At 45.3% G+C, this 25,278-nt stretch overlaps 1 protein-coding gene across 1 annotated transcript in view; it reads right to left on the bottom strand.

Moving 5' to 3' along the window:
• Positions 1 to 25,278, bottom strand: part of SUPT3H (SPT3 homolog, SAGA and STAGA complex component) — a 456,451-nt gene that overhangs the window by 73,763 nt on the left and 357,410 nt on the right. Inside the window, exon 11 of the mRNA XM_075555015.1 lies at positions 20,424 to 20,534. Coding sequence (XP_075411130.1) covers positions 20,424 to 20,534 — 111 coding nt within the window. The remainder of the gene's footprint in view (positions 1 to 20,423; positions 20,535 to 25,278) is intronic.

Below are 25,278 nucleotides of genomic sequence, written 5' to 3'. Positions count from 1 at the left end.
CACTGCTTTCAGTTCTCTCCTCCCCCTCTCTTCCTGCGCCCTCAGGGAATCGTTACTCCCATTACTGTTTCTGAGGGGTTTCGCTCTCTTGGATGTCATGCATAGAAAGATCTTGGTTGTACAAGCAGGTCTAGCAAGAATAGTGAGGTAAAATTAAGGCCATAATAGCGAGAGGAGGAAATATTATAGAACTAGAGGATAGTTATCTGTTTCATCACTGCTGTACTGCACCCTGGATATATCATCTCTTTGGTGTGGCCTTCTGTGAGGGACTGTCAATTATCTTACAGGTGGGTTCTAGCTCTCCACTTTGTCCACATGTCTTCACATAAATTTGATTGCTTGTTTTTGAACTTCTGATACCTGTTCCCTTCGACACCTCACGATCACACAAGGTGGTGTGCTTCTTCCATGTGGGCTTTGTTGTTTCCCTGCTAGATGGCCGCTTGTTTACCTTCAAGCCTTTAAGACTCCAGAAGCTCTATCTTTTGACAGCTGGGCACCATCAGCTTTCTTTACCACATTTGCTTGTGCACACGTTTTGTCTCCAGTGATCGTGTGTGTGGGGGGGTGGGGTGGGGGGGTGAGGGGTGAGTATCATACTTTGCAAATGGCTCCTTCTGGTGTTATTTTATTATTTTTTTATACAAAAGCTTCCTGAATGGCTCGTGATAATCCACTCCCATTTGTGCCACACTGTAGTGTGACTGCATAGGAATTACAAGTTAATAGCAAGAACTAGAGGTCAGCTATGTTGCTGTTGTCAGGGGCCATCCATGGAGGTGACTTGGACCCCCAGCCACCCCGTGGGGAGAGTCGGGTTTCCAGGGCTGGAGTCTTTATGGAAGCAGACCACCAGGTCTTTCAAAGTGGCTGGGGTGGTTTGAACTGCCAATGTACCAATTATCAGTGGAGTGCTTACAGGCTGTGCCAACAGGGTTCCTGACATCAGCTAGAAACCCAGTGTCATTGAGTCAACTCTGACTCAGAGCTACCCTGTAGTACAGGGCAGAATGTCCCCTGCAGGCTTCTGACACTGTACATCTTTATGAAAGTGATGGTGTCCTCTTTCTCCCATGGAGTGGCTGGTGGGTTTGAGACACCAACCTTGTGGTTAGCAGCTCAACCTTTACTCCACTGTGCCACCGGGCATCCTTTTAACTCCAGTCTGCAGTCAATGTTGTCAGCGTAATAGCTTATAAAACCATCAGACAAGGAAAACCTTACTCCACTGAGCATCGGCAAGAACAGCTTTCTGTAATAAGCCTACTTCCAGATGCCAATGGTTAGATACTGCTCACTTGGATATAAAAACAATCTGCTATCAGAAGTATTTATGTAAATAAGTTCACTTGCGGTGATTAAAAATAACAAACACAGTGTTCGGTGCTTTATATATATTATTTCCTACATGCCACTCTGCAAAATGACTGACTAGTCTACTCAGTGATGTTAGAAGGTAATTCTTGAGGCCTTACAGCTGACAACACAGTTCCTGTTGAAGGTCTAATAAGCGGGGCTTTGTCCCCAGAGCTGCTGTCTGAGGTGCTGAGTGCAAAGATCAATTAGACAGGCGTTTGTTGGCGCCCATTAGGGCTCCAGCATGACGCGAGGTGCTGAGCTTCATACTTTCCCAGCATGCCTAGGATTGTTTAATCGCTCTGGTTACCCCCTGAACTTACAATTTCCTATATCTGCTTCTCCTGAGGTCGTGTGGGCAGCATTTTGCCTTAGATTCCCAAGGTATCAATTCTGTGTGTTGTTTTGCAGTTACCTGTAAACTGTTTGATCACGGGGATGTAGTGTGCACTTATTGAGAGAAAAACCAGATTTGAGGTCTAGAGCGGACCAGAGGGAAGAGAACTGGACTTTGTTCCTTGGAAAGTTGATCTCTTTCCAGAACATGTGAACATTTGTTTAACCCTTTGTGGTCATTCACTCATCCATTTCTTACGTTGAGCTTCAAACGAACCCCAATCAGACAATTACAATTACGATGCAAGCCCTTGATTTATCTGAGGTTGAGCCCTCAGCACATCTAAGGCATCTTGGAGGAAATGGGTGGAAGTTTAAGACTGGAGTCAAAAGGGACAACTAAAAGCGTTCAGTGAAAGTTGAGGAAATAAGAGGAAGGAGCTGGACTCCTCCTATCACATCCCTCCCCGCCTCATCAGGAACTCTCTGAGCCCAGGTCTATCCCAGCTTGGAAATGGTTCCGTCTCTAGATCCTGACCTGGGAAAGAAATGTGGGTGCTCAGAATCTGAACTGAGATTAAAGTGGAAAAGTGGCTAAGTTCTCCTAATCAAGTACATGAAAAATACTAATACTAAAATTAGGACCCAGTGCATTTGTCTATGTGATATTACATAGTCTCGCTTTCTCTCCACGTAGGAGAAATAGAGAAGAAAAATTTTAATTAAGTTGGAAGGAAAGTGTATAATCTTTGAATGTTGGAATAACGTGGGGATAGCGATTTCACAATTATACTCTTAGTGGTTCTGGAAATGGGAGAAATTCTCATTTGTCTTGAGGTCAGGTTCTGCTGAAACAGACTAAAGAAGTGGGCCAAAGATCAGAACAGCTCAAAACTTAAAGCGTCCTCACCAACCAATTGTGTTGACTTGTGAACTCTCTCACCCAGCTGTCTGAAGCAGCCACATTTCACGCACGTACAAAATATATTTAGGAGGGGTCCATGACTCTCTATTGGTAGAAATTAGCAATCAGGATAAGTCGGAGTAGGATCTACTTCCGGGTCACAACATTTCCCTGCTTCTATGGAAACCTGCTGAAGATCAGCTCGCAATTCACTCTATCTAAACCTTGCAACCACTCTAAGCTCTCATTCCTGGAAAAGCTTTTGGCAGTCCCTTTTCAGAACCCGCAGTTTCTGTAACTTGTCATTTTTGTTATCCTGTCCTTTCTGCATCTAAGCCTCAATCTCCGTAGGTGGTTGGTTCACACCATCGGTAGTGGAAGTAAAATGGCCCTGGGGACAGGACTGTTTGGCCCCGGAAGGGCAGAGTGGGGCAGGAAGGAGAGAAGTTTTCCTGGGGTATCTCAAAGCATTCTAAAACTTTCTCCCACATAAAGAACACAGTATTGAGAACCTAGCGGGACCCCTAGGGGTGTCGTGGTTACATGTTGGGCTGCCATGGGCAAGACTGGCAGTTCAAAACCACCAGCAGCTCAGTGGGGAGACAGGCAGGGCACCTTCTACTCCCTTAAACAGTTACGGTCCCAGAAACTCACAGGGGGCTGACTGTGAGTCGGCATTGACTCAGTGGCAGTGAGCTTGGTTTGGTTTATTAAGAACTTATCATTACTCACCTCTGTGTGCTTTTAGCGCCCTTGAGTTTGGTGTAACTCAGCTTGGTGCCCTTGAGCTTGGGTCAAAACCCTGCTTGCACTAACACATCCTCACACACCCCTGCAATGTTTCAGCTCACCGCTGTGGCCACTGCGCCAACGGATCTTGTTGGGGGTCTTCCTCTTACTTTGCACGCAGGGAACGATGCCTCCAAAGTAGAGACAAAGCCTCCCCTGTCTCGTCTTCCCTTACATGGAAACATTACAGAATCTTCTGAGGGCTGGAAAGAAAGCCAATTAGTGCATCTGAGACGCTGCCCCAGTCTCACAGGTCAGGCTGGGCCTCCCTACGCAAGTCTCAGAAGCCCGTTATGGGCAAACTAGTATTGTCATCTATATTTTTGAATTCCGTTAGGCCGACCATAGTTTGGAAAGAAAACATTCTGCCTCTCAGAGCTAGCATTCTGGGGAACATGTTCTATAGCTTGGGGTTAGAATACGCTATGGAAACCTGCTAATATTTACAAATGATGATCCAGGTTCAGGACAAGTCGTCTTGACTCTAAAACTCTAAGACCGAATGCTAAACTGTGATCCATGTGAAACAGAATCAGTGAAACAGCTGGCTCATGTAAGGCAGTCTTTTATGATGAAGCTATACTTCTATTTCTATATATGTTCCTGGGTGGCACAGTCAAGTGCTCAGGGTTGACGGTTCAAAGCCACTCTGAGGTGCCTGGGAAAGCTTCTGAAAGAGCCACAGCCTGGAAATCCCCCAAGGAGCTGCTGCTGTGCCCTGCCACACACATAAATGAGCCGGATGTAAAATATTTCTATGATTTAAAATTAACTGACATTTTAATGGGTAGGGAGTGCTCATGTCTGACATTGATTTTCTCTGACAATCACGTCAGGACCACACCTAAGGCCTAACTAGGGCAGGGGATGCTGACTGACACACACTGGACAGTACTCTCACCTGGGTGGATGGAACTCAGGGAGTTTCACATCATTTCCAGGAGTTAAAAAATGAAGTCTCGTGAGAGATTTGGCAGAAAAACCTCCAGGCATGGCGGGGCCACAGCCAAGTGGTCCAGACTTGCTATTCTGTGCCCGCCCTTGTGTGTGAACTAGGAGATCGAGAAGAGCGGTTTCCACGTATTTTAAGTGCTTCCACGTCGTTTCCAGTACAACCATAGACATTTAAAAATCACTCTTCTAGCATCCTCTAGAACCTTCCCCCTCCCCCACCAACAAGGAGCAGGTTTCTGAAGAGTCTGCTTATGGGAACGATCACAGTAACTGGAACTGCAGCAACGCCAGGCTTTATCATCTGAGGACGCCCCTTGCTCATTAGCAAATTACCCCTCACCCCAGGCGATAGCTGGCAGGCAGCAGCGCCGAGTGAAACAGCATGTTCAGTGACCAGCGAACCCCTGGAAAATTGGTTCATAATGATGCATCATTTTGTCAGACACTTACGAACTCCCTCTTTAGGACCGCTCTTTAGAAACACGAAACCTTTCAAAGCACAACCACAAACAGCCAACCTTTCCGAGAACTGCCAAGCCACCTGCTTTTCCATAGGAAAAAACACAACAAAACAACAGCCAAGGACGGGCAAGCCAGCGAAACTCCATAAGCCTCTCCTGACACAATTTCCACACTTGGAGAGACTTTGTGTCGGCTTTCCCAAAAAGAGAAAAGAAAAGGTCCCCACGTCACATGCATTCTCTTCCAGGCCCGGGCTCTCTGCCCGAGGGAGACTTGTCACCAACTCGGTACCAAAGAGGACTTGGGTATCACTGTCCTCTTGACTTGGCATGGTGTGTCAGATGGTATTCATTTGGAATAGAGATCGACGACATAACTTGTCCAATCCTCCTCTGGGTAAGGGGCTGCCTCGAAGCGGCCGGGGGCAGAAACATATAAATCCGCCTGTCCGGAGGCAACCCAAAACATACCAGCTCCTCCTGGGGTAATTTAACCAATGAGATGATTTAGAGGACAGTTCAGTGGCACCAGTTTTGGAAGGCAAGAGCTTAGCCCGAGAAACATAAATCAAAGGTGACTGGCAGGGAAAGGATATAGGCAGCAATCAGCCAAGCCATGTGCACGCTGGCACCGATTCAATGCGATCATTTATAAAAACGTGAAGGCAGGGTACACAAGAGGGGGGCCTGGTGCTAACGGAACCCACAGACAGCTTCCACGCCGCCGAAATAAACACTTCCAGATGCGGGGGCACAAAAACCTTTCACAGAGAGAAATGTTTTCTTTCAGAAATCTCGGGGAGGGGCTCTCTGCAGAGAAGGGTGAACAATCTGGAATGGAGACTGAGCTTCCAGCGGGCGGGAAGGGGTGGCTGAGGTGGCCTGGCCATGCGGGCCATGGAGAACCGCACATGCACTTCTCAGGAGCGTGGCTGCAGCCACGAAGGCTGGTTTCCCCTTAAAGCCTGGTGAGAACGCTAGCCACCTGGCGTCCTCTACCCTCTGGTGCCCTGGTCTATTTTGGGGTGGGGAGAGTGTGAGGGGTGTGCAAGAGGGGGCTTGAGAAGGTACCCATAAAGAATTCACACCGAGATGAAAGCCACCAATCAAAGCTTAGGAAAGGAGGCTTTGGAATTTACTCTGGCACACAGCTTCTGCAGGCTGCTTATGCCGATGAAAGTCCTGGCTTTTTTTAAAGGAATTTGATTATAGTCATCTTTCAGGAATGCATGGCCAAATTCATTAATGGCTTCCAAGTCAATTTGCTCATCAAAGCAACAGCGCGCTGAGTGGAACTTTCTGGGCATACGTACATAAACTCTCCCACAAGTCCAAATAGAAAGCACGCATGTCCTTTTCTTGTGTGTTTTTTTTTTTTTAAGTTCAGGTGATCTTTGAATGATGTTCTCCCTCCTCTCCTGAAGGCATTTTCCTGATCTCCCCCACTCCCCACACCCACTCTTTTTGGATTTGCTGTATCTTTAAACTTTATGAAAGTTCTCTGAAGCATCTGGGTATGGAGTTCGACCTTGAGGACACTTCCTGGTGCTTGCTCTGAGTTATAAACTGGTCACATTGGTTCTCCTTGCATTCAGGGTCTTCAAACAGTCCCATAGGCCGAGGACTTCCTGGGGATGAGCCCCCGCCTCGTTCTCACCGCCTTGGTCTCTGGAGAGGTGCTGGGGACCTCCTGCCTTGAAGGCTGCAGCAGCTACCTGCCTGCCGTCTCCCTCTCTTTTCTCCCCATTCCAGGGCTCTCTCCCTACACGCTGCCACCTGGCTTACTTGGATTGGTTCTTATCAACCTCCTGCTTAAAAAAAAAAAATCTAGACATGCCCCCTTCTAGATCTATCAGTCAACAGAAATTTGCCCTGACCCCTGAAAAAAATGAAGAATGAACACATGTATCAGATAAAACACATTGAGCTTTGCATTGCTTAGAGGTAGATCCTTTCTTACCTGCAGAATTTCTGTCAAATAAGGAGAACTTTCTCCAGAACACAGTTTGCTCACTGCTGTCCTCCGTCACCGAGTCTCAGGACAATGGCTGGGAGTTCAGTGTCCTTCTCAAAATGGCCTGCCCCTACCCCCTCAAATGCTTTGTCCCCTCACCAGGCACCCGACTCAGTTCCTGTCTTTGCCCGAAGAGCCATATTGTTTCACACACCCACCTTTAGTTTTTGTTTTTTTTTTTTTAAGTTCTTTCTACCTACAGTTTCTGCCCGCTCAATTTCCACTTTTACGCCTCGTGAACTCAGTGCAATTACTTCCCCAAGCTCTTCTTGACTCCTTTAGGCAGATGGTACGTTCCTTTGTTCCGGAAGCACATTGTTCACTATGTGATGGCAGCACCAGCCACCTTGGCACTCCTAACATGTGCACCTCCTTTGCTTCCGTGGAAAACCAAGTCTCTCTCTGTCTATCACCCCCCATGGCATTTCCCATCGCCTCGCAGGCATGTGGGACGTGGCCAGGAGGAAGGAAGACCGGATGCCTTGGGATTACGGTGCTGAAGGAGAACATGAAGAGCGCTATCCACGGCCAAGAGCACGCACAGATCTGTCCTGGAGGAAGTATAGCCACAACGCTCCTTGGAAGCCGGGATGGAGACTTTGTCTCACGTACTTTGGACGGACGTTACCAGGAAAGACGAGGCCCTGGAAAAGGATACCATGATCGCTCAAGTGGAGAGTCGGCGCAACATATCAACAGCAGGGAGGCTGGCACGGGACGGGGCAGTGCTGCGCCCTCTTCTACAAGTGGCCACGGTGGGTCCGCACTGACTCACAGGCACCTAATAGCACCATCGTCTCGCTCTCCCAACACAGACGGTTCTAGTAAAAGGTTTGGCAAATGTGCATTGAATCGATGCATGACTGAGGTTCCCAGGCCACACAGGGATGCTAACCTTGGACCCTCACTTCTCAGCCATTTGTCGTTTGCTTGCACAAACACAGGTGCTGCCCAATGGCTGTGACTCCTTTGCCCATGTCCGGGCGGGGAGCTTTCCTTCCATCTGGAAGGCATGCCCTCCGAATTGTTTCTCGAGCTGTGCTGGGTGGAGGGCTGACTTGCAGCAGCACGGTCTTCATTGGCTCCCCTATTGATTTTTCACTTTAACCATTTGTAACCCAGTTGTCTGGGTGATAGTTTGGCTTGCCACCAGTAACTGAAGGTAAGTCCGTCCTGTCATTTCTCGAATCCTGGCTCTTCCTTCCTCCTCCCTCCTCCTCGCCTTTCCTCTTTCCACCCTTCTTTCCCGCCCTCTTCCTTTGCGTTTCCTTCCCCCTTCCCTTGCACGCTCTGACAAGAGCGCACGCTGGGGTGAGGTAGGCTTGTCAACTACCGCTGACTTATTAGACTTGTACCTAATTAGTCTTGAATACAAGCATGGGTGTTTCGGGTTAGATCAGGAATGTGGAATGAAATCAGAGCCAGAAAGGTAGCCTCTAACTTCTCTACTGGAAACTGTAAAATTTGCACTGGTGTTTGAATTGGAATTGACGGGGAGCTCATAGGCCAGGCTGTGAACTTCTGGAGCCCGAGAGTTAATTCAACGATTTCCCCACCCCCACCCCCCTGGTATTGCCACCACGGTCACCTTGAATGCACCTGGTAAAAGTCAGAGCCCGACACTGGGCTCTGTCCTTATGACCTCTGCCAACCAATTAGCCAAACCATTTCCAGACCTGAGTGCCTACCCCACGCTTTGGACACCTGCCCAAAGCTACAAGTGTGCTCTACTCAGGTGGGGGAACCGACCCAGGTGCCAGGGCAGGAATTAACATCTGACTGACATATGGGCTACGGATTTTCTCTCCTCGCAGCGTGAGGTCATGCAGCGGTGGGGCGCATAGGTGGAATATTCGATCACACACACCACAGAGTAGGGAATTTGGTTGAAATGAAATCACAACGATCTTTTCCTGCCTTCTTTTTCTACCTTGAATGTTGTAGCCTTACATTCATGTCGGCATGATCAAAGGAACCACTTTCATATACGGAGGTGTACATCTTCCAATTAAGCAGCTCACTTATTCCCTTTTGTGATGAACTTTGCAATGATGTCAGTAAATTAAAGGGATTTCGTGGTAATTTTGATTATTTTGCATGTCTAAAATACATACAACTGTCTCTTTAAAATCACACAATAACCACCTCTTGTTTCACGGGGGGCTCCCATCCTGGGTGTTTGGGTCATGCGAGCCACTTACAGAAAACATGCTGACAAAGGCGACGTTTCCCACGGCAGTAAATAACGCCATCTACTTCAATTACTGCAACGCGCCCTTTCCTAACATTCACCTGGGTTATGTGGAAGCATTACGGGAAAAGTTAACACTACCGTTGCTACATCAACATGAGTAATGGGCTGCCTGCCTCCCCTGAACAGCAAAGTCAACCTTTACAATTTGCACATGCACACACACTTCAAAGAAGCTTCTGGCCAGGTTCAGAGCACAGACAAGATTTAAAATGAGAAATGCTTGACGGTTGCCTTCAACAAATCCTTTTATTGCTTCCACAAAGTTCCCCGTGAAAAGAACCCAGTGACTGTGTTTTGTTTTTTGAAAAAAGAAGATAATTTCCCCTTGGGAGTCACTCAGAAGACCTTTTCCACTCCACCCTCAGTGTTCTCAGAAGACTGCTCCCCCCCCCCCCCCCCCGTACCTCCCACCACCGAATAGTGATTTCCATCACAACATCCAGGCCTTTTAGACTCACTGGTATACAACGCTTCTCTAACCGGCTTTCCATCCAGATTCTCCATCCTTTCCCCAAGATCCAGTCTGCGTTTTACGTGAACTAGAGACTCGTGAACTTCTCCAGCTACCTTAAATTTAAAAAGACTTGGAAGGATGCAGCTTGGTTATCAGCTTTCATTTTCACTTTAACCATGTCTCCTATTAGAGGAAGGGTCCCGCCCCCCAAACTGTCTTCAAAATTCTAACCTTCCGTGGAGGATTTCTCAAGCTTCGTGTCTGGTTGAATGTCGAGGTACAATTGTGGCGCTGTTGAAAAGAAAGCATGCGTTGTCTCTTGTTTTACGTTAACTGGGTGCAGGGGAAGGCGATCTACAACCAGAGGGAGGTTGAGTCAAGGACAGCAGAGAAATGGATGTTATATACACACTCCTGCAGTGGTAACAGTGGCTTATGAGTGGATGCTGAAGGGTGTGCAGGGGCAGGATGAGCATTCCCACACACAGATAGAGGCCTGACAGAGCATGTCATACTTATGTTTGCTGTGAACAGATCCATGAATGAGTAGCACATACTGGGGGTGGAGTTATAGAGACTTCTCAGACTTAACCAAATACCTCGAGGGAAGGAATCACTGGGCTTGGGGGCTTCGGGCGGTAGTCTTGAGTGAGGTATGCCGGTATTCCTGGCTTCAAGTCCACAAAGACCATGTGCTACATCTGCTTTGCTGAGCAGTGACTGGGCCTTAGAAACTGGCAAGCAGTCTACTAAGGTGCAACGACTGGGGCTCTCCCAGGTCTGGGGGAAGGAAGAGTGACATTAGAAGGGAACCAAACCACCCAGGATCCAGGCTTTCACAGTAAAGGGAGGAAGGCAGAGAAAGCAAGAAGCTGGATGGGGCTCGGCACACTGCGGCTCTCAGTCTTTGGGGACGTGCACATGACCCTGAAGTGAAATGGGAAAATGTAAAGGGTATTCTTCAGATTATGGTGCTTTCATTTGGGAAAAATATATTCATGACTTTTGAATAAGTTTTACATTGCTGTGAGGGACAGGATTGGCTCTTCCACCTCCCAAGTCCACGTCCCTTGAAGGCTGTGGATGGGTGTTGACCAGGGTGACCTGGATGACAGCAGTCCACGGAAGGGAGAGGAGAAATCAAGGCGTGGGTGAGGGGCAAACTACTGGGAGAAGAGTTGATCGATGGTTTAAACTGTTGAATACAAAGTTGATTACCTGACATGCAACCCCACCCCACCTACTTTACAATTAAATAGTGTGATTTAAAAGAAAGAGATAAGAACTGTCTCAGAGGGTGCCCCACTGTCACTGCCCACTGTTCTGAAAGAGACCACATTAAAAGGTCCTGGAGCGAGCAGGGGAACACTCGAACAAAAGTCAACACCAGGAATGAGAGCAGGCTGCTGGTCAAACAGAGATTGGTAGGGCCCCTGAGGTTCTGGCTCTTGGTCACCCTCTGGTTTGTTACTAAGTAACTGACTCCTGTTGCTGAATTTTCAGCCAAACAAGAATGGGATGAGAACATGAGTGAAGTACGCATATCTGAGAGCAAGCCACCATCTGAGAACCCGGGCTGAGACTCAGAGGGTTGGAGGAAGCGAGGTGGAGGAGGAGTGGAGAGGGTGAAATACGAGATGACATGGTGAGATGAGCAGTGTCTCAAGGCATTACACTGATTGAGAGGAAGGAAGAGGCATATGGATTGTTGAATTCAAATGGATGGTCGGCTCTATTTTTCAATGGACAATAAAGCCCCCACCCCACCCCAGAAAATCATGAAGAGTTACACTGGAGAATAACTCCAAACATTGACTCATTCTCACACTAGTGAAGAAGTGTGAGCAGATCTCAGCTATGACTTGTGATACAACTTCCTAAAACCTAACCAAACTCCCTGCCATCGAGTCGATTCTGACTCATAGCAACCCTATCCTTCAACAGGACAGAGTGGTACTGCCCTGTGGATTCCTAAGATGGTAACTCTTCACCGAAGTAGAAAGTCTCATCTTTTCCCCAAGGAGCAGCTGGTGGTTTAGAACTACTGGCCTTGCATTTGCCGTCCCAACGAGTAACCCACTAAGCCAGCTGGGCTCCTTGTTAAATTACTGTAGAAGTTACTACTTGATCAAACAACACTCGCCTCAGATTCATGATTTTCTTTCTTCAACTTTTTCAAATTCTTTATTTCTCCATTTCTAATATGTCCTCTTATTAAACTTAATAGTATATTATTTGAGCAATAGAAATTTGCTGATACTCAGCAGTTTTTGACCTAGAGGAGCAATAATATCATGGCATCACCTAGTAAATTTGGTAGCTGAATGTTTTCTTTCCGCCCTGTTTTAAATTTAAAAACAAATACACGAATAACTTTTAGTGAACTCAGAAAACACTTTCCCACAATAAGTAATCCACATATGCATCCTCTTCCCCCAGAACTGAAATCTCATGATCATTGGGGGGAAAACAACAACAAAATTACCTGGCTCTAGTCATTGACAGATTGAATGCTTTCAAACTCTTAGGGGGAACGTTCCAATAAAAATACAAATATTTAAGAATTCTTATCAAGTTGACACTCAGTATGCACATTAAAAATTATTATACTCATTTTTGACCTTTGATTTCCCACGTGGAGCACATAAAGCACACACAGGGATGTGATGGGTGCGTGCCCTAAGATTTATTCATGGATATGAAATTCTAGAGCACACTGATCAAAGCAATCTGCCACGGCAGTTTGGTTTTTTAAAGGGAAGCCATTTAATGTGAGCACCGCTTACAGGAAATGTCCTCATTTTAGTCCTTGTTTGTCTATTACAGACAGATTAATTAGTGAAGAGCACGAGGGCCTCCCCAGCAGCCTGGCACATCCCATGCGGTGCTAAGGCAACAGCGTCACTCTAGAACAGTGCTTTTCAGCCTTCCTGATGCCGGCCCCTCGCACACAGCTCGCTGCTCATGTGGTGGTGGCTCCCAACCATAACACTGTCGCCGCCCCTTCATCACTGTCATTTTGCTACTGTATGAATCGTCATGTAAACATCTGATGTGCAGGATGTATTTTCATTGCTACAAATTGAACATGATTAAACACAATTAAAGCATAGTGATTAATCACCAAACAGTATGTAATTATATATTGTGAAATATTTATGTGTTCTCTGATGGTCTTAGGCAACCTTTGTGAAAGGGTTGTTCAACCCCCTAAGGGGTCGCGACCCACACGTTGAGAACCGCTGTTCTAAGGGTTCGGCTGCATTCCAGGGCCGGCCCTGCCATTCACTGAGACTTGGCTTCTCAGAGACTGACCTGGCTCTCTAAAGTGCTAGCCAGCTCTAAACTGCTATGATTCTGCCTCAGAATTCAAGCCAACTGATTGGATACTGCAGAAATTTTCATCTAGAGAATCATGTAAGATATTATTTAGGTTAATGACTATAATTAAGGGTGCAATTTTATGGTTCCACTTTGCTACTTCAATGGAACATCACCTGATAATATGCAAGCTCAGGGGGTTAACATATTTTTCTGCTGTGAACACCTTTCTGGAGGAATTAACATAGACTTAGGCATCACACTCAGGATTATGTCGCCTCGCCGAGGGGACAGTTTCCTTTCTCTGGCTTTCACGTCGGTTCTTTGCAGCGCTCCCATTGAGCACGGGGACCGAGCTTCGCAGGAGGTGCCCAGGGGCCCTGCCCACGGTGGGTGCATCTGGAGGGTCTGGATCAAACACACAGCACGGTTGGCTGTCTGCCAGGTGACAGGCGATCGGCACGCTTGGCTGCCCTGGGGGTAATTTCTCCGAGAGAATCAACAAAATGCCCTCACTATAGAAAGATTATTTGATTCATAAAAACTTTGAAAGGATTTTAACTTCTAAGCCTGTACAAATAAATCCTAAGATTAAAAAAGAAAGGAACCAAAGAAGGAAGCATCACAAGCAGCGCTGACCTTTCAGTGAACGTCAGACTGAAACGAGAGCGCTCCTAGCAGTTAGATACTAGTCAGCGTTCTGGCAGGAGAATTCATGTAAAGCTCTCACGGTCATGTGCACTCGTCTATGTATCTGGCCGTAGTACCTTTCTTAAGTATTTTCCCTTCACATATTCGGGTAATGACATGCTGTTACCAAAAATTTTGAAAAGAACCCAGAAAACAGAAAGACCCAAGATAAGTTATTAATAACAATAATCCCTAGTGTATAGCGATTATTATATAGTTTATAGTAAATAATATAGTATATAATAGTATATAGTCAATAAGCAAATGCTATTTATCGTATATAGTAAATAGGAAATCCACTGCCATTGAGCTGATGCTGAGTGTAGAGACCTCTCGGGGGTATTAGATTGTAACTGCTTTACGGGAGGGCAATGCCGAGTCTTGCTCTAGAGGAGCTGTTGGTGGTTTTGAACTGCCAACCATGCGGATCACAGTCCAACACAAACACTACACCAGCAGGGCCCCTTAGTATACAAGAATAGGTGCTACAAGAACAGTCCTGATTAGTAGAAATGGGACAAAATGTGTGTGAAATTTTGGTACATGGTTCTCATATTATACCAGCACTCACGCTATCCTTAGAGTATCATGTCCTAGAACCAGAGTTAAATACAATAACTAAAATAAAATCTAAAAGAATTAAAAATATTTAGGTGTGTGTTTAAGTCCTATCAAGGTGCAAAATGGTTTTTTAATCACAAAAAAGTAATATTAGGAAAGAAAATACTGGTAAATCTAACTAGATAAAATCCTACCTATAGAAAAAAAGCTAATCAGAAGAAAAAACTACTACAGAGTAAAAGAAAGAACCGGGAAAAATACATGCAACAAAAAGTTTCAGCAGCCATCATTTATGATTGGTTTTAGAAATTATTACAAGCAGATTTACTAATGTCCTACTGAAACACTGGCAAAAAGACATGGCGAGAATTCAAAGGGAAAAAATATAAATTGCCAGTAACTATTTTTTAAAATTACTATCCATCAGCTGTCAAATACAAATTAAAGCCAAAGCATAATACTTTTGACTAGAGTATGTGAACTCGGGAAGGTGAGCTCAACTGCTAGTCTCTTAATCTATCAATTGGAGTAATAGTTTCTACTTAACGTTTAAGGGATTCAGTGAGAACAGGGTCCAATGCTCCTGTGCTTAGTACTTAGAAGCTTCTCTTATTGCTATTTTTTGCATAAAACACTGACAAAAGTAAGAGTGATCATCTCGATTAGATTTCTTAGTCTCGTGCACTGCTCATAAGATCATAAATTGCCTCAAGCTTTCTGGGGATTCTTTTGGCCAGATTGTGATGAAACCAACCTTTTGATGAAGCAGTTTTGCTCCTAGTGGTCCAGTCTAAGGAAACAACCAGACCGATGGGTGAAGATTTATACGCAGGCATGTCCATTACTACTACATATAGTGTAAATGGTCACGCTAAAGAGAATGGCTTAAAAATTCAGGTGCGTGAGATGCATACGGTATATTACACAGATAGAGGAGTCTCTTGGTGATGCAACAGTTAAGTGCTCAACTTCTAGCCGAAAGGCTGGCAGTTCAAAATCATCTAGATGTGCCTGGGGAGACAGACCGGCACTGGGCTTCCAAGTCACAGTGTTGAAACCCCATTGACTGTCCTACTCTGTATGTGCAGGGCCACCTTGAGACAGCAGCTAACAACGGCACGGAGCTAGTTAGTGAGAACCATATTTGAAAGGAGCATCTTATGCCATACGAGATATACACCGTACAATTATAAGCCTAATGCTTCTTAGACTAGCCTCAATCTTGCCCGAATTATTAATACGTATTCACAGAAAAAAAGACAGGGACACACCTGCAGTAGTTACATCTGGGACACAATCCTTTATTCTTTACCTTTTTAAATAAGGGGCTTGCAAAGTTGGAGGAAACACAGAGTGGAGGGCCGCGAACAAGTTCTCTCGGCTAATACCCTTGTCTTAGTCTTGGGTGCCTTAAAAAAATCCACTTGTTCTTGCCAGGTACACGACATCCTTAATAGGCCCCACTAGAAAGACTCAGGGTGGAACCCCACGAAGGGAACTGGGATTTACCTCAAACTCAGCTGTAGCCATTGGCCATAAGGTTGGAACTCTCTAGAGTGAGAAGAAGCAGGTGACTGCTAACCCAAGGACACAGAACTGGTAGACCTTGAACTTCGGTTCAAATCTCTTACTGGAGGGGGCCCAATGAACGGGGGCCTGGAACGACCCTATGCTTACTATTTTAGTGCCCTCCTTGCTTGATGAGGACATGTATTAGCTGGTAAGCGAGGTTCTGCTATTGTGAATGGTTCTTATTGGAAGATTGCCCTAGCACCATGCCCCGCTGCTTAAATAGTGTCCAGACACTGTTTATTCTGTGCATGTCAACAATTCAAGTATCGTGGTTCGTAGCTGGCCTATACTTGTGTAATTTCCTTTTCTCAAGCGTGTCTTAAATTCTATACCACTGGCTAAACTAATGACACTATCAATGAGCAGTGGTTATGCATGAGCTGCTAACTGCAAGGTCAGTAGTTCAAATCCACCAGCCAGTTCTCCAGGGGAAGGATGAGACTTTCTACTCTTGTAGCACTTTTCAGGCTCAGAAAATCACTGGGGCAGTTCTACCCTCCTCTACAGAGTCACTGGTAAGCCAGCATTGACCTTATGACAGTGGATGTGATGCCCCAGGGGATGATTGACAATGTTCTTTAATATGAAATGACAATGATGTCTCTAAGGTGAACCAGACATACATAAACCATAGATGTGTGAGTAGATTTTGAGTTTGTATGTTAAGTCTAGCCCCAATCTAAGAACATTAGTTCTTATGACATAGCCCTGCTTGATGCTGGCCCTCATGAATTGATCACTGAAGACAGAACAAAAGTGTGGCGAAGAAACTAGATGTTGCCCCACTATCAGAAAGAATACTGTCTGGGGTCTTAAGGGCTTGCTTTCAAACAAGCAGCCATCTAAGTGAGACTTTAACTAATTCCGCATGGAAGAAGCACACCAGCCTATGTGAGCCAAGGATTGTAATTAATATAAGCCAACTCTAAAGGAGGGAACTTTATCAGAGCTTTAACTGTGAACACCTAGTTTGTGGAAGGTTATGGATGACAGCCGAAGCCCAAAATCTATTAAGCCTCCAGTGATGCCCCTCTGATCACCGTGACATCAATTATGGCAGATATAAATAAGTCAAAATGCAATATCTTATCATTTGATCTCCCTTTTGACCTATATTAAAGCTATTTCAGTAAAAAAAATAGTGAAGGGGGTCAGAGGGGGATTAAGCCCCTGGTGAATGCCCTCTGACCATGGACCAGGGATGGGAACAGCCTTGCCAACCCACAGAATACATTGGAAAGTAGATTGTTCCCAATATAGCTGGGTTAAACTTTGCACCCTGTATCATTTGATCTCCCTTACAATCCATTCACATTTGTTCTAATATTTTGTGCTTTCTTTTCAATTGAGTTTTTAATCTATTTTATTCTGCTGTTAGCTTTTTGGGGTTTTTGGGGTTGTTTAATTTTCTGTATATAAAATCCAAGGCAGGTAAAGCTATGGAGGCAGGAACTGGATCACCGGTTCCTTGTAGGCATGGCGAGGAGCCCTGGGGGTACAGCGCTTCCTCCTCTCGGAAACAGTTCTAGTCTGCGAAACCCACAGGAGCTCACTCTGAATCAGCAGTGACGTGATACGGCCCTGAGGTTGTTTTTGTTTGTTTGGGGAGTATGGCAGGAGAGGTTGGGGGGAAATGGGGAGCTAATTAACCAGTACAAGAATGACGACAGTGTTCTAAAAACCGATGGCGGTGATGACTGTATAACTTTTCTTGATGGGACTGTATCATATGTGAATTATATGCCAATAAAATTGTTAGGGGAAAAAAATGGCCCAATCAGAAACAGAAGCTTCCAAGGGGCTCTGTGGGCCTGTGTAAGTCAAGGCCAAGAAGCCGACTCAGCAGGTTAATGGGAACTGTCTTTTGGGATTTATATATGTATATGAAGATATATTTATATATATATATGAAGATTGCCTTTTCAATATATATTTTTTCCCCTTAAGGACAAAGGACTATCACAGAGGGTTAAAAGAAGTTTTCAGAAAATTGGCTACCTGTGTATTAGATTAAAAACTAACTTAAGCTACATCTATTTCAAATGTATTATGAAATGCTATAGAGTATTAGATTATATAAGGGTGAGTCAAAAGTACGCTATGGAATATTTGAGTTTTGGGGACACAGAGAAGTATGAAGGGGCAAGATTAGGGCTGTGCGTGGATGGGGTAAAGATTCCCCACACAATTCTCCCGGGACGGCCGTGCTGCCCTTGGAGGAGGAGCGGTTCACTGCTGTGGTGGTGGGGAAAGTGCTTTGGTGCAACTTCCCTGGCCCTTTGCTCACCAATGCAACTTTCAATTTTCTTAAAAGGTCTTCTGAGTAAGTCCCCTTGATAGTCCCATGTCCTTCGAGAAATTAATCCAGGGGACCCCTTTGGAATCCCCCCCAAAAACAGCTGTCACCACTTTCTGAGCTAACCTCTGTCTGGAGATCAGCTGGCCCAGAAAATCCACTTGGAAGCTCCTGGTCTTGATTGGACATTTTTTTAAAAGCCCCTAGGGAGACTAAGACGAACGTATGGCCGAGAGGGTTTGTCTGTGGCCCCAGCACATGACATAAACCCAGGCGCCTATGGATCGGAACCCCAGTCACCATCCTTTTTAACAATTACCCTCTTTACAAAAGAAACCAGGCAAATACCGCAGTGTCAGCTTAGGAGGGTGGGCAGTAAGGTAGACAAGGAGATCAATGGCTAGAAAGACAGACCACTGATGGTCCTCAAGTGATCTAAGCACATTACACAAAACCCACAAACAAAACACTTGCAAGAATGAAACTGCTCCTCTGCTTTAGGGGTGTCACTGATTCCCTGATCTGGAAGCTTCCTTTCTATGGATACACTTTCCTTTACCTAATTGTATCCATTGCTTTTCGCTACCTCTTAGGCCACTTAGGGGGAATCCTGTTTCCCTGCTCCCCCTTCAATTACTTAGGAAGACTATCAACCCTGCCTCTGTTTCCTTCCCTCCATTGCTGGCTTCAATCCATTAGTCAGCATTCGGCTCTAACCTAGAGATTTAATATTTTTAATCCTTCCTTAAAAGTCAGTTTGTCCCATTTCAGCTGGTTTTGCATTCGTTTTGTTTTCTCCTGTCCATCTCCTCTTTTGAAAAATCTCATCTTCCTTTGGGCTTACATCTGCTTATGACAGCCTATCATGTTTAAATCTAAAAGCAAAACACCACCACCACCAGGGATATCTGATTTCGATCTTTTCAATTTTAAGACCTAAGCGCACTCAAGTAGAGAGATATATAGTTTTAATGAAAAGCATTAGATTCATATTCTTATGACATAAAACATTTAGAAATATTAAAGGTGAAAACAATAGTGTGTTAAAGGAAAGCGTCATGGTGATACATATAAAAGCAGGCTCTTTTTGTCAAACTGAGGATCCTTACCATTAATTACACCCAATAAGGTAAAAAGGAGCCCTGGTAGTGCTGTGGGTTAAGGTGTTGACCTGCTAGCTGGAAGGCTGGCAGTTCAAATCCACCAGCCACTCAGCGAGAGCAAGACGAGGCTGTCTGTTCCTGTAAAGATGCAGTCTTGAAAACCATAGAGGGGGTTGCTATGAGTCAGGATCAATTTGAGGGCGGTGGGTTTTTGTTGACTGAGAACAAAGGGTGCCCTGGTGGCACAAGGGTTGAAAGATGAGGCTACTCAGCAGAATGCGCCCATCACTGCGATGCAGGGAAGATCTGCTCATGTGCCCCTGTAATGGCCATGGTGTCAGAAACCCTCTGGGGCAGGTCCACACTGTCCTCTCACACGCCACTGTGAGTTGGCGCCATCTCAACAGCACACAACATTCAGAAAAACAAACAAACCGAAGAGCAGAGGCTTCCTCTAACCACGAGACAAGCAGGGAAAAAGGAGATAGAGGCACTTACAAGAAATCTACCTTCTCTGAGCAGTTAACAGTCAAGTCCACTCCTACGGAAAACGTATGTATGTCGTACTTATTAATTGATGCATACTATGTACTAGATATGTAGTCATTTTAATATCATACAGAAGTGAACATTAAAAAAAGCAAACCCTACCATAGTTATATACATCAAGACTCATTTACTGAAAATCACACCGATTCCTTACAAAGAGTGGAGGACTTGAAGAAGCTCTTATTAACAAGTGGTAGGTGAGGTAGGGGGCAGGGGGCTGGCTACCACCGAATATTTAATTTAAGCACACACATACTCTTTCTTTCGTGTTGAAATATCAAGGCTTTGGTTCCCAATAATAAAAAAATCCTGATTATAAGCTTTCAAGTTATTCAAAGATATGAAAGATTGCCTATATTTCAGCCTAATTCAAAGCCAGTAATGAAATCATTTCTTCTTCTTCCAACTCAAAGTATGTTTAAGACCAGGACATCTGATAGAAGTGGTATTTCCAATCCAACCAATTTTAGAATATAAAGTGCTTCTAGCAATATTTGGATACATATAATTTGATTTTGAAAAATTTTATAAACTTGAACACTGTAATATATATATACACAAACACAAGAAGCATAATTTGTAATTGAAAGAAAATAATATTTTGTTGAAAAAAATTTTGTCTTTCCAAAAAGAGACAAAAATGACTAACTTTTATTTCCCAAGAGAATTATGCCACTTTTATACAACAAAATTACAGTCACCACAAATTGCTTTCAACAATTCCATTGCTTCTTCATTTAACCACTTGAAAATCAAAATTCCTTCAGATTATAAATATAACTCTTTATAACTCTGTTATTACGTACTGTGAATGGAGAGAGGGGGCCAACCTTGTGGCCGTAGCGTCGAATGGCCTCTCTGATGTGGCAGGGCTGGATGGCATCGCTGGGAGTCTCAACACCGCAGGCCGCAGTGCTCTGCGACAGAAAGACACAGACACTGCTACTAAATCAAAAACACACAGCAGGACTCCAGTGTATAAAATATGAAAATAAAACTTTATAAAATAGACCGTCTTCCCCCTCGGGGCGTACATCACGGCTGCCATAAGCTACATCTACAAAAATAAAAAGTGCTCCCTTAACAAATCAGAGATGACTTCAATGTGACCCCTTCTGAATAGGTCTACCAAATGCAATTTTTATGCCCACAATATTTCACCTGGGCCTGCACGTCAAGGTACAGGCGGACGGAAATCACAGGGGCTCGCTGGAGCAACCGCACGGAGTTTTTCATTTTTTAAAACAAATCTTAAGCATTTATTACTATAAATTGTGTGTCTGTGTGTGTGTAAGAGAGAGAGAGAGAAGAGCTTTGTGACATATTTCTAAAATAACTTGAGAGCCATCAATTCTAGAGTGAAAAATGTAAAAGTTGCTATATATTTCTTGACTGGGGTCTGTCAGGAAAGACCCTTTCAACTGGGTTCCTGATTTTCTAGGTGTTGGGGGAGGGTGGGGAGCTTTCTGCTCCACAGCGGCCTTATCTGTAAAAGATGGGTTTGAAAGGGCAGAGAGACAGAGAGGGAGTGTATGCAAAGAGGCCATGCGGACAAGCCCCGGAGGACTTGTGAGAGCACCTGAGTGCTCACACAGGATCTGCTCCCGAGGGGCAATCCAGGCCTGAGTCTGGGGGTGGGGGGACTTGCGGCTTCTGATTATTCTTCTTCTATGCCTTAAGACGGATTCCCTCTCATCCAGCCTTGTCATACCAGGTAGACAGACTCCACGGGTTCCAACGCTGTTACCGTCACAGGAGCAGCTCGTTCTTACAGTCCTGCTGGTGGGTTTGAACCCCAACCTTTCAGTTAGTAGCTGAGTGCGGAATCATTGTGCCACCAGACCTCCTAGGTTTTTGACCCAAATTCTAGTGCTAAGTTGCCTGAGGCTCAGTTTTGTCATCTGCAAAGTAAGAGTAATTGTTTCACTGGCTTTCAGTAAAAATCAAATGAGTTGGTAAAAGTGACGCTTCTATAGCAGGGGTTCTCAGCCTGGGGGTCACGGCCCCTTTGAGGGGGGTTGAATGGCCCTTTCACAGGGGTCGCCCGACTCATAATAGTAGCAAAATGACAGTGATGAAGTAGCAACGAAAATATTTTTATGGTGGGGGGGGGTCACCACCACATGCGGCACTGTATGAAAGGGTCGCGGCCTGAGGAAGGTTGAGAACCACTGTGCTAGAGTATAAGGTCATTATTTAAATGAAGGGTAGAAAGAGAAGCTCTAGACTCTAGTCTTGAAATGAGAAGCAACCTTACATTCCTTTCTGTTGGGCACCAACAACAGGCGATCGCCCTCAGAGTATCCGGAAAAAGAAACTTTAGCTTGTGTTTTACTCAATTGCGATCTAGAAATCACTCACAAGATACATTAACCAGGATGTTTTTCTGATAGTCATTCAATTTACGCCTCTCATAATTCCTTGTAGGAGTGTAACTGGTCTTCCCTCTGTGGATAAATGTTTGGCGACATCACATGAAAATGAAAATACACAATTTCTTTGACCCGCCAACTTCGCTTCCAGGAATTTATCCTGTAGGCGGAAACCCAGGTGTAAAATGGTTTGGACAGGAACACTCACTGCAGCAAATTTGGGTCAACGAGGGAAAGACTGAGAAAAGTATGATGCAGTCATTTAATGAAACAGGGATCTTAGCAGTCATTTTTTAAAAGACAGGAGGCAGCTTAAATAATATTCCTTACATGAGTGTAAGACAAAATGTTTCGTTGTGAATAGAGGCCTTTCGTCAGAATACCATGGCGGTCACGTCCGACCTCCTGACTTGACAAGCAGGAAGAAGAATCAACCATCAACACAAAGTGGAGATGAGACATGCTTTCACCGGCTGATTTCCTTGATCAATCTGATACCACATGTCTCTCCCCCAACAGCCACCACTTCCCCACGGGATTTGATCCTCCATTGCAATGGACACGCAGACCATACTCGTGATTACAGAGCTTATTAGAGAAGTTAACAAGTTACAGTTCAAGATCAGAAAGGTTCAGGATACAGTTCTATGGTCAGGGCAGCCTCCGTAGCTGTGCACAGACATGCCTCTCTTTGCTGTCATGAGGTCCCTTGGCCTCTGCCCTGCTCAAGCAATTTTACAAAGCTCATTCAGCCTGGCCAATAAATGCCGAAAGGGTTCCACTCCACTAGAAGTAATAACTCCAAGGTGCTTGGCTCCACAGATCAGCAAACGCAGCTCCCAGATTAAGTGCTCACAGTAACCCTCTCTCTCCTCCGTCATACCTCTGAGGTCAGAGCTCTCTGCATCCGGTCAAGGAGGTTCAGTGCACAGAGTCTTGGAGGACAAGGACATAGGTCCACTCTGGCTCTTGTTTCTTGATGGGAGGTAGACCCCCTGCTCCTGCTCCTTAGAATGACTCATTTTAAATGCAGCAGAATGACAAATCAGTCACCATATTAGAGCTCCATATACTTTATTTGCAATGGTCCCACTCCGTCATTTTGTGGGAGTCACAAAGACTATTGCTAAAAGAACAATATCAAATAATTCATTACACTGTGCCTTCATGAAAGAAACACTTCAAAATGTGAAGCTATTGCTTCTTAACATCTCCAACCAGGCTGGGTACTTGTGATGACAGTGTTTGCATCTCATGAAACATTCGCTGAAGGATTCTGCGCTCTTTGATTGATATCTGGCGAGAAAGAGTACTAGCAATCTTGAGGCTCAACTTGTAATCCTTTTAAATGCTCTTTCAATTTAAGAGAATAAAAAAAATAAATCTGAAGAGGCAAGACCTGGGCACTAGGATGGAAATGGTAAGGTTTCCCCATGAAATTCTGGGAGACTAGCCCTTGCTGACCTCCAAGAAGAAATGATGCAGTGGTGTGATGGGAATATATACATATCAACCACCCCCGCCTGGTGTGAGTTTCCTGTCCCTTCTCTCACCAATGAAGTTTTCAAATTTTTAAAACCGTTTGCTTATTAATAAGCCTATGGCCTTCAAGTAAAAATCTACCAAGATGGCCCCTCAGGACCCTAGAAGCCAGAGGCCATAACCTGCTGACGTCTCCACTGTGGCCCAACAGATCCCTTCAGGAACCACTGTTTTGACCGGACAAATTTTATTCTGGATAGCATCGGTAAAGTCAAGAGTGGTCATCAGTTACAATTTATTTCGTAAGATCAGCTGCATCAGCTTCGGTGGAAGATCAGCTCTTCGTCACGCATAGAGCCAACAGCAGGCTGAGGCCAAGGTGGTCCTTTAGAGGTGGAAGTGCTGAAACGATCACAGCTTCAGTAGCTACCACGCCGGCGTAAGCCTAGGGTCTTCTTCCGCCAGCTTTTGGACTTCAGCCACGCTTCCTTCCTTCCTTGAGGTGGACTGTCTTTCTGACCTTCCTTAAGACACTCGATCCATCTACGTGGAGCAGTACGCTGGTAAACTTGCTGCAGAGAGTCAAGGGTTTGCGAAGATGCTCATGTGAGTTTTGTTAAACATTTGGTAAGCCCTGTCCTTAAAATTGTCCCCACCACCAACGGCACAAAATAGATCCTTGTTTTCGGAAGGCATCCCAATGGCACGAACACAGTGTATCCCTGAGAGAACTTGTCTGCAGCCGTCCACCGGTGAGAGACAAGTTTACACAAACCTGTCTGGAATAAACCTGTACAGGGAAGCGCTGGAACCACTGTCGCGGCACTTTTTGACCATCCTTGGTAACGTGAAATGTCGCACACACGAAGAGCAGCTGAGCAATGGTGTGGCGCCAGGCTGCCACGCGTACCCTCACCTCCTCTCCCGACGACAAAAGGGCAGCTGCTCCTTTAAACATCAACACCCAGCAACTGCGATCTCCCCTTCCCCTCCCTCTCTCGGAGGGAAGTGAGTGGACAGGCTAGAGACTGTACTTCTCACTGTAGCCTACGCTGCTTATTTTAAAAAGATAGTTTTAAAATAGTTCCATGGAGTCAGCTTTTGCACCTTGTGCTTGCATTTCCTATGACAAACCAGTGACTTTAAAATTCCTAAAACCAAGAATGTCTATTCACGACCCAAGTCGAGCTTGAAAAGTGGTTTTGAATACAACACGAAACGTAGGACCTTGATTCTTTTCACCAGACTTGGAATAAGCTGAGCAGCATCTTTGTCCATTTCACTCCGACAATGCCCTGAATCGCCTATCTGCTGGGCCCACAACGACGGATGATGCTCTTTTAACCCCCTCTCCGCATTGCTAGAAAGGAGCACTTTCAGGAGTCTTGTTTCAACGTTGTTCCAGGCTGAAGATACTAGAATAGACGCACTGATCAGGTCTCCGGATGAAGTCTCCTCTGCGCGTCACTTCTGCGCCGTCATATGCGTGTGACGGACACGGCCTCATGCACCTGCTCAGTGTAACAGATGCTTGGGAAGTGGGCCGTGCTTTCTAACCGAGGGGGGAACATGTGTACAGCTACTCGGGAAGTCTTCAATGGAAACGGAAGAGGAGACACAGAAGGAAGAGACACAAACATAACGAGGCCTGTGTCCTGGACAGCAAGTGGGATGGTGGGTCCTTCCTGTGTGCTCCTCTATGGCATCTCCCAAAGTCGCTCCTTTCTCCCGGCTAAGCAGGCTTGGTTCTCCCACCGTCCCTCCTGGTCCAATAGGGCTTCTACTCTTCCTCTACTTTCCAGCACAC

Source organism: Tenrec ecaudatus, chromosome 7, assembly GCF_050624435.1.
Source record: "Tenrec ecaudatus isolate mTenEca1 chromosome 7, mTenEca1.hap1, whole genome shotgun sequence".
NCBI classification, from domain to species: Eukaryota; Metazoa; Chordata; class Mammalia; order Afrosoricida; family Tenrecidae; genus Tenrec; species Tenrec ecaudatus.
This window is presented reverse-complemented; position numbering and strand designations above follow the sequence as displayed.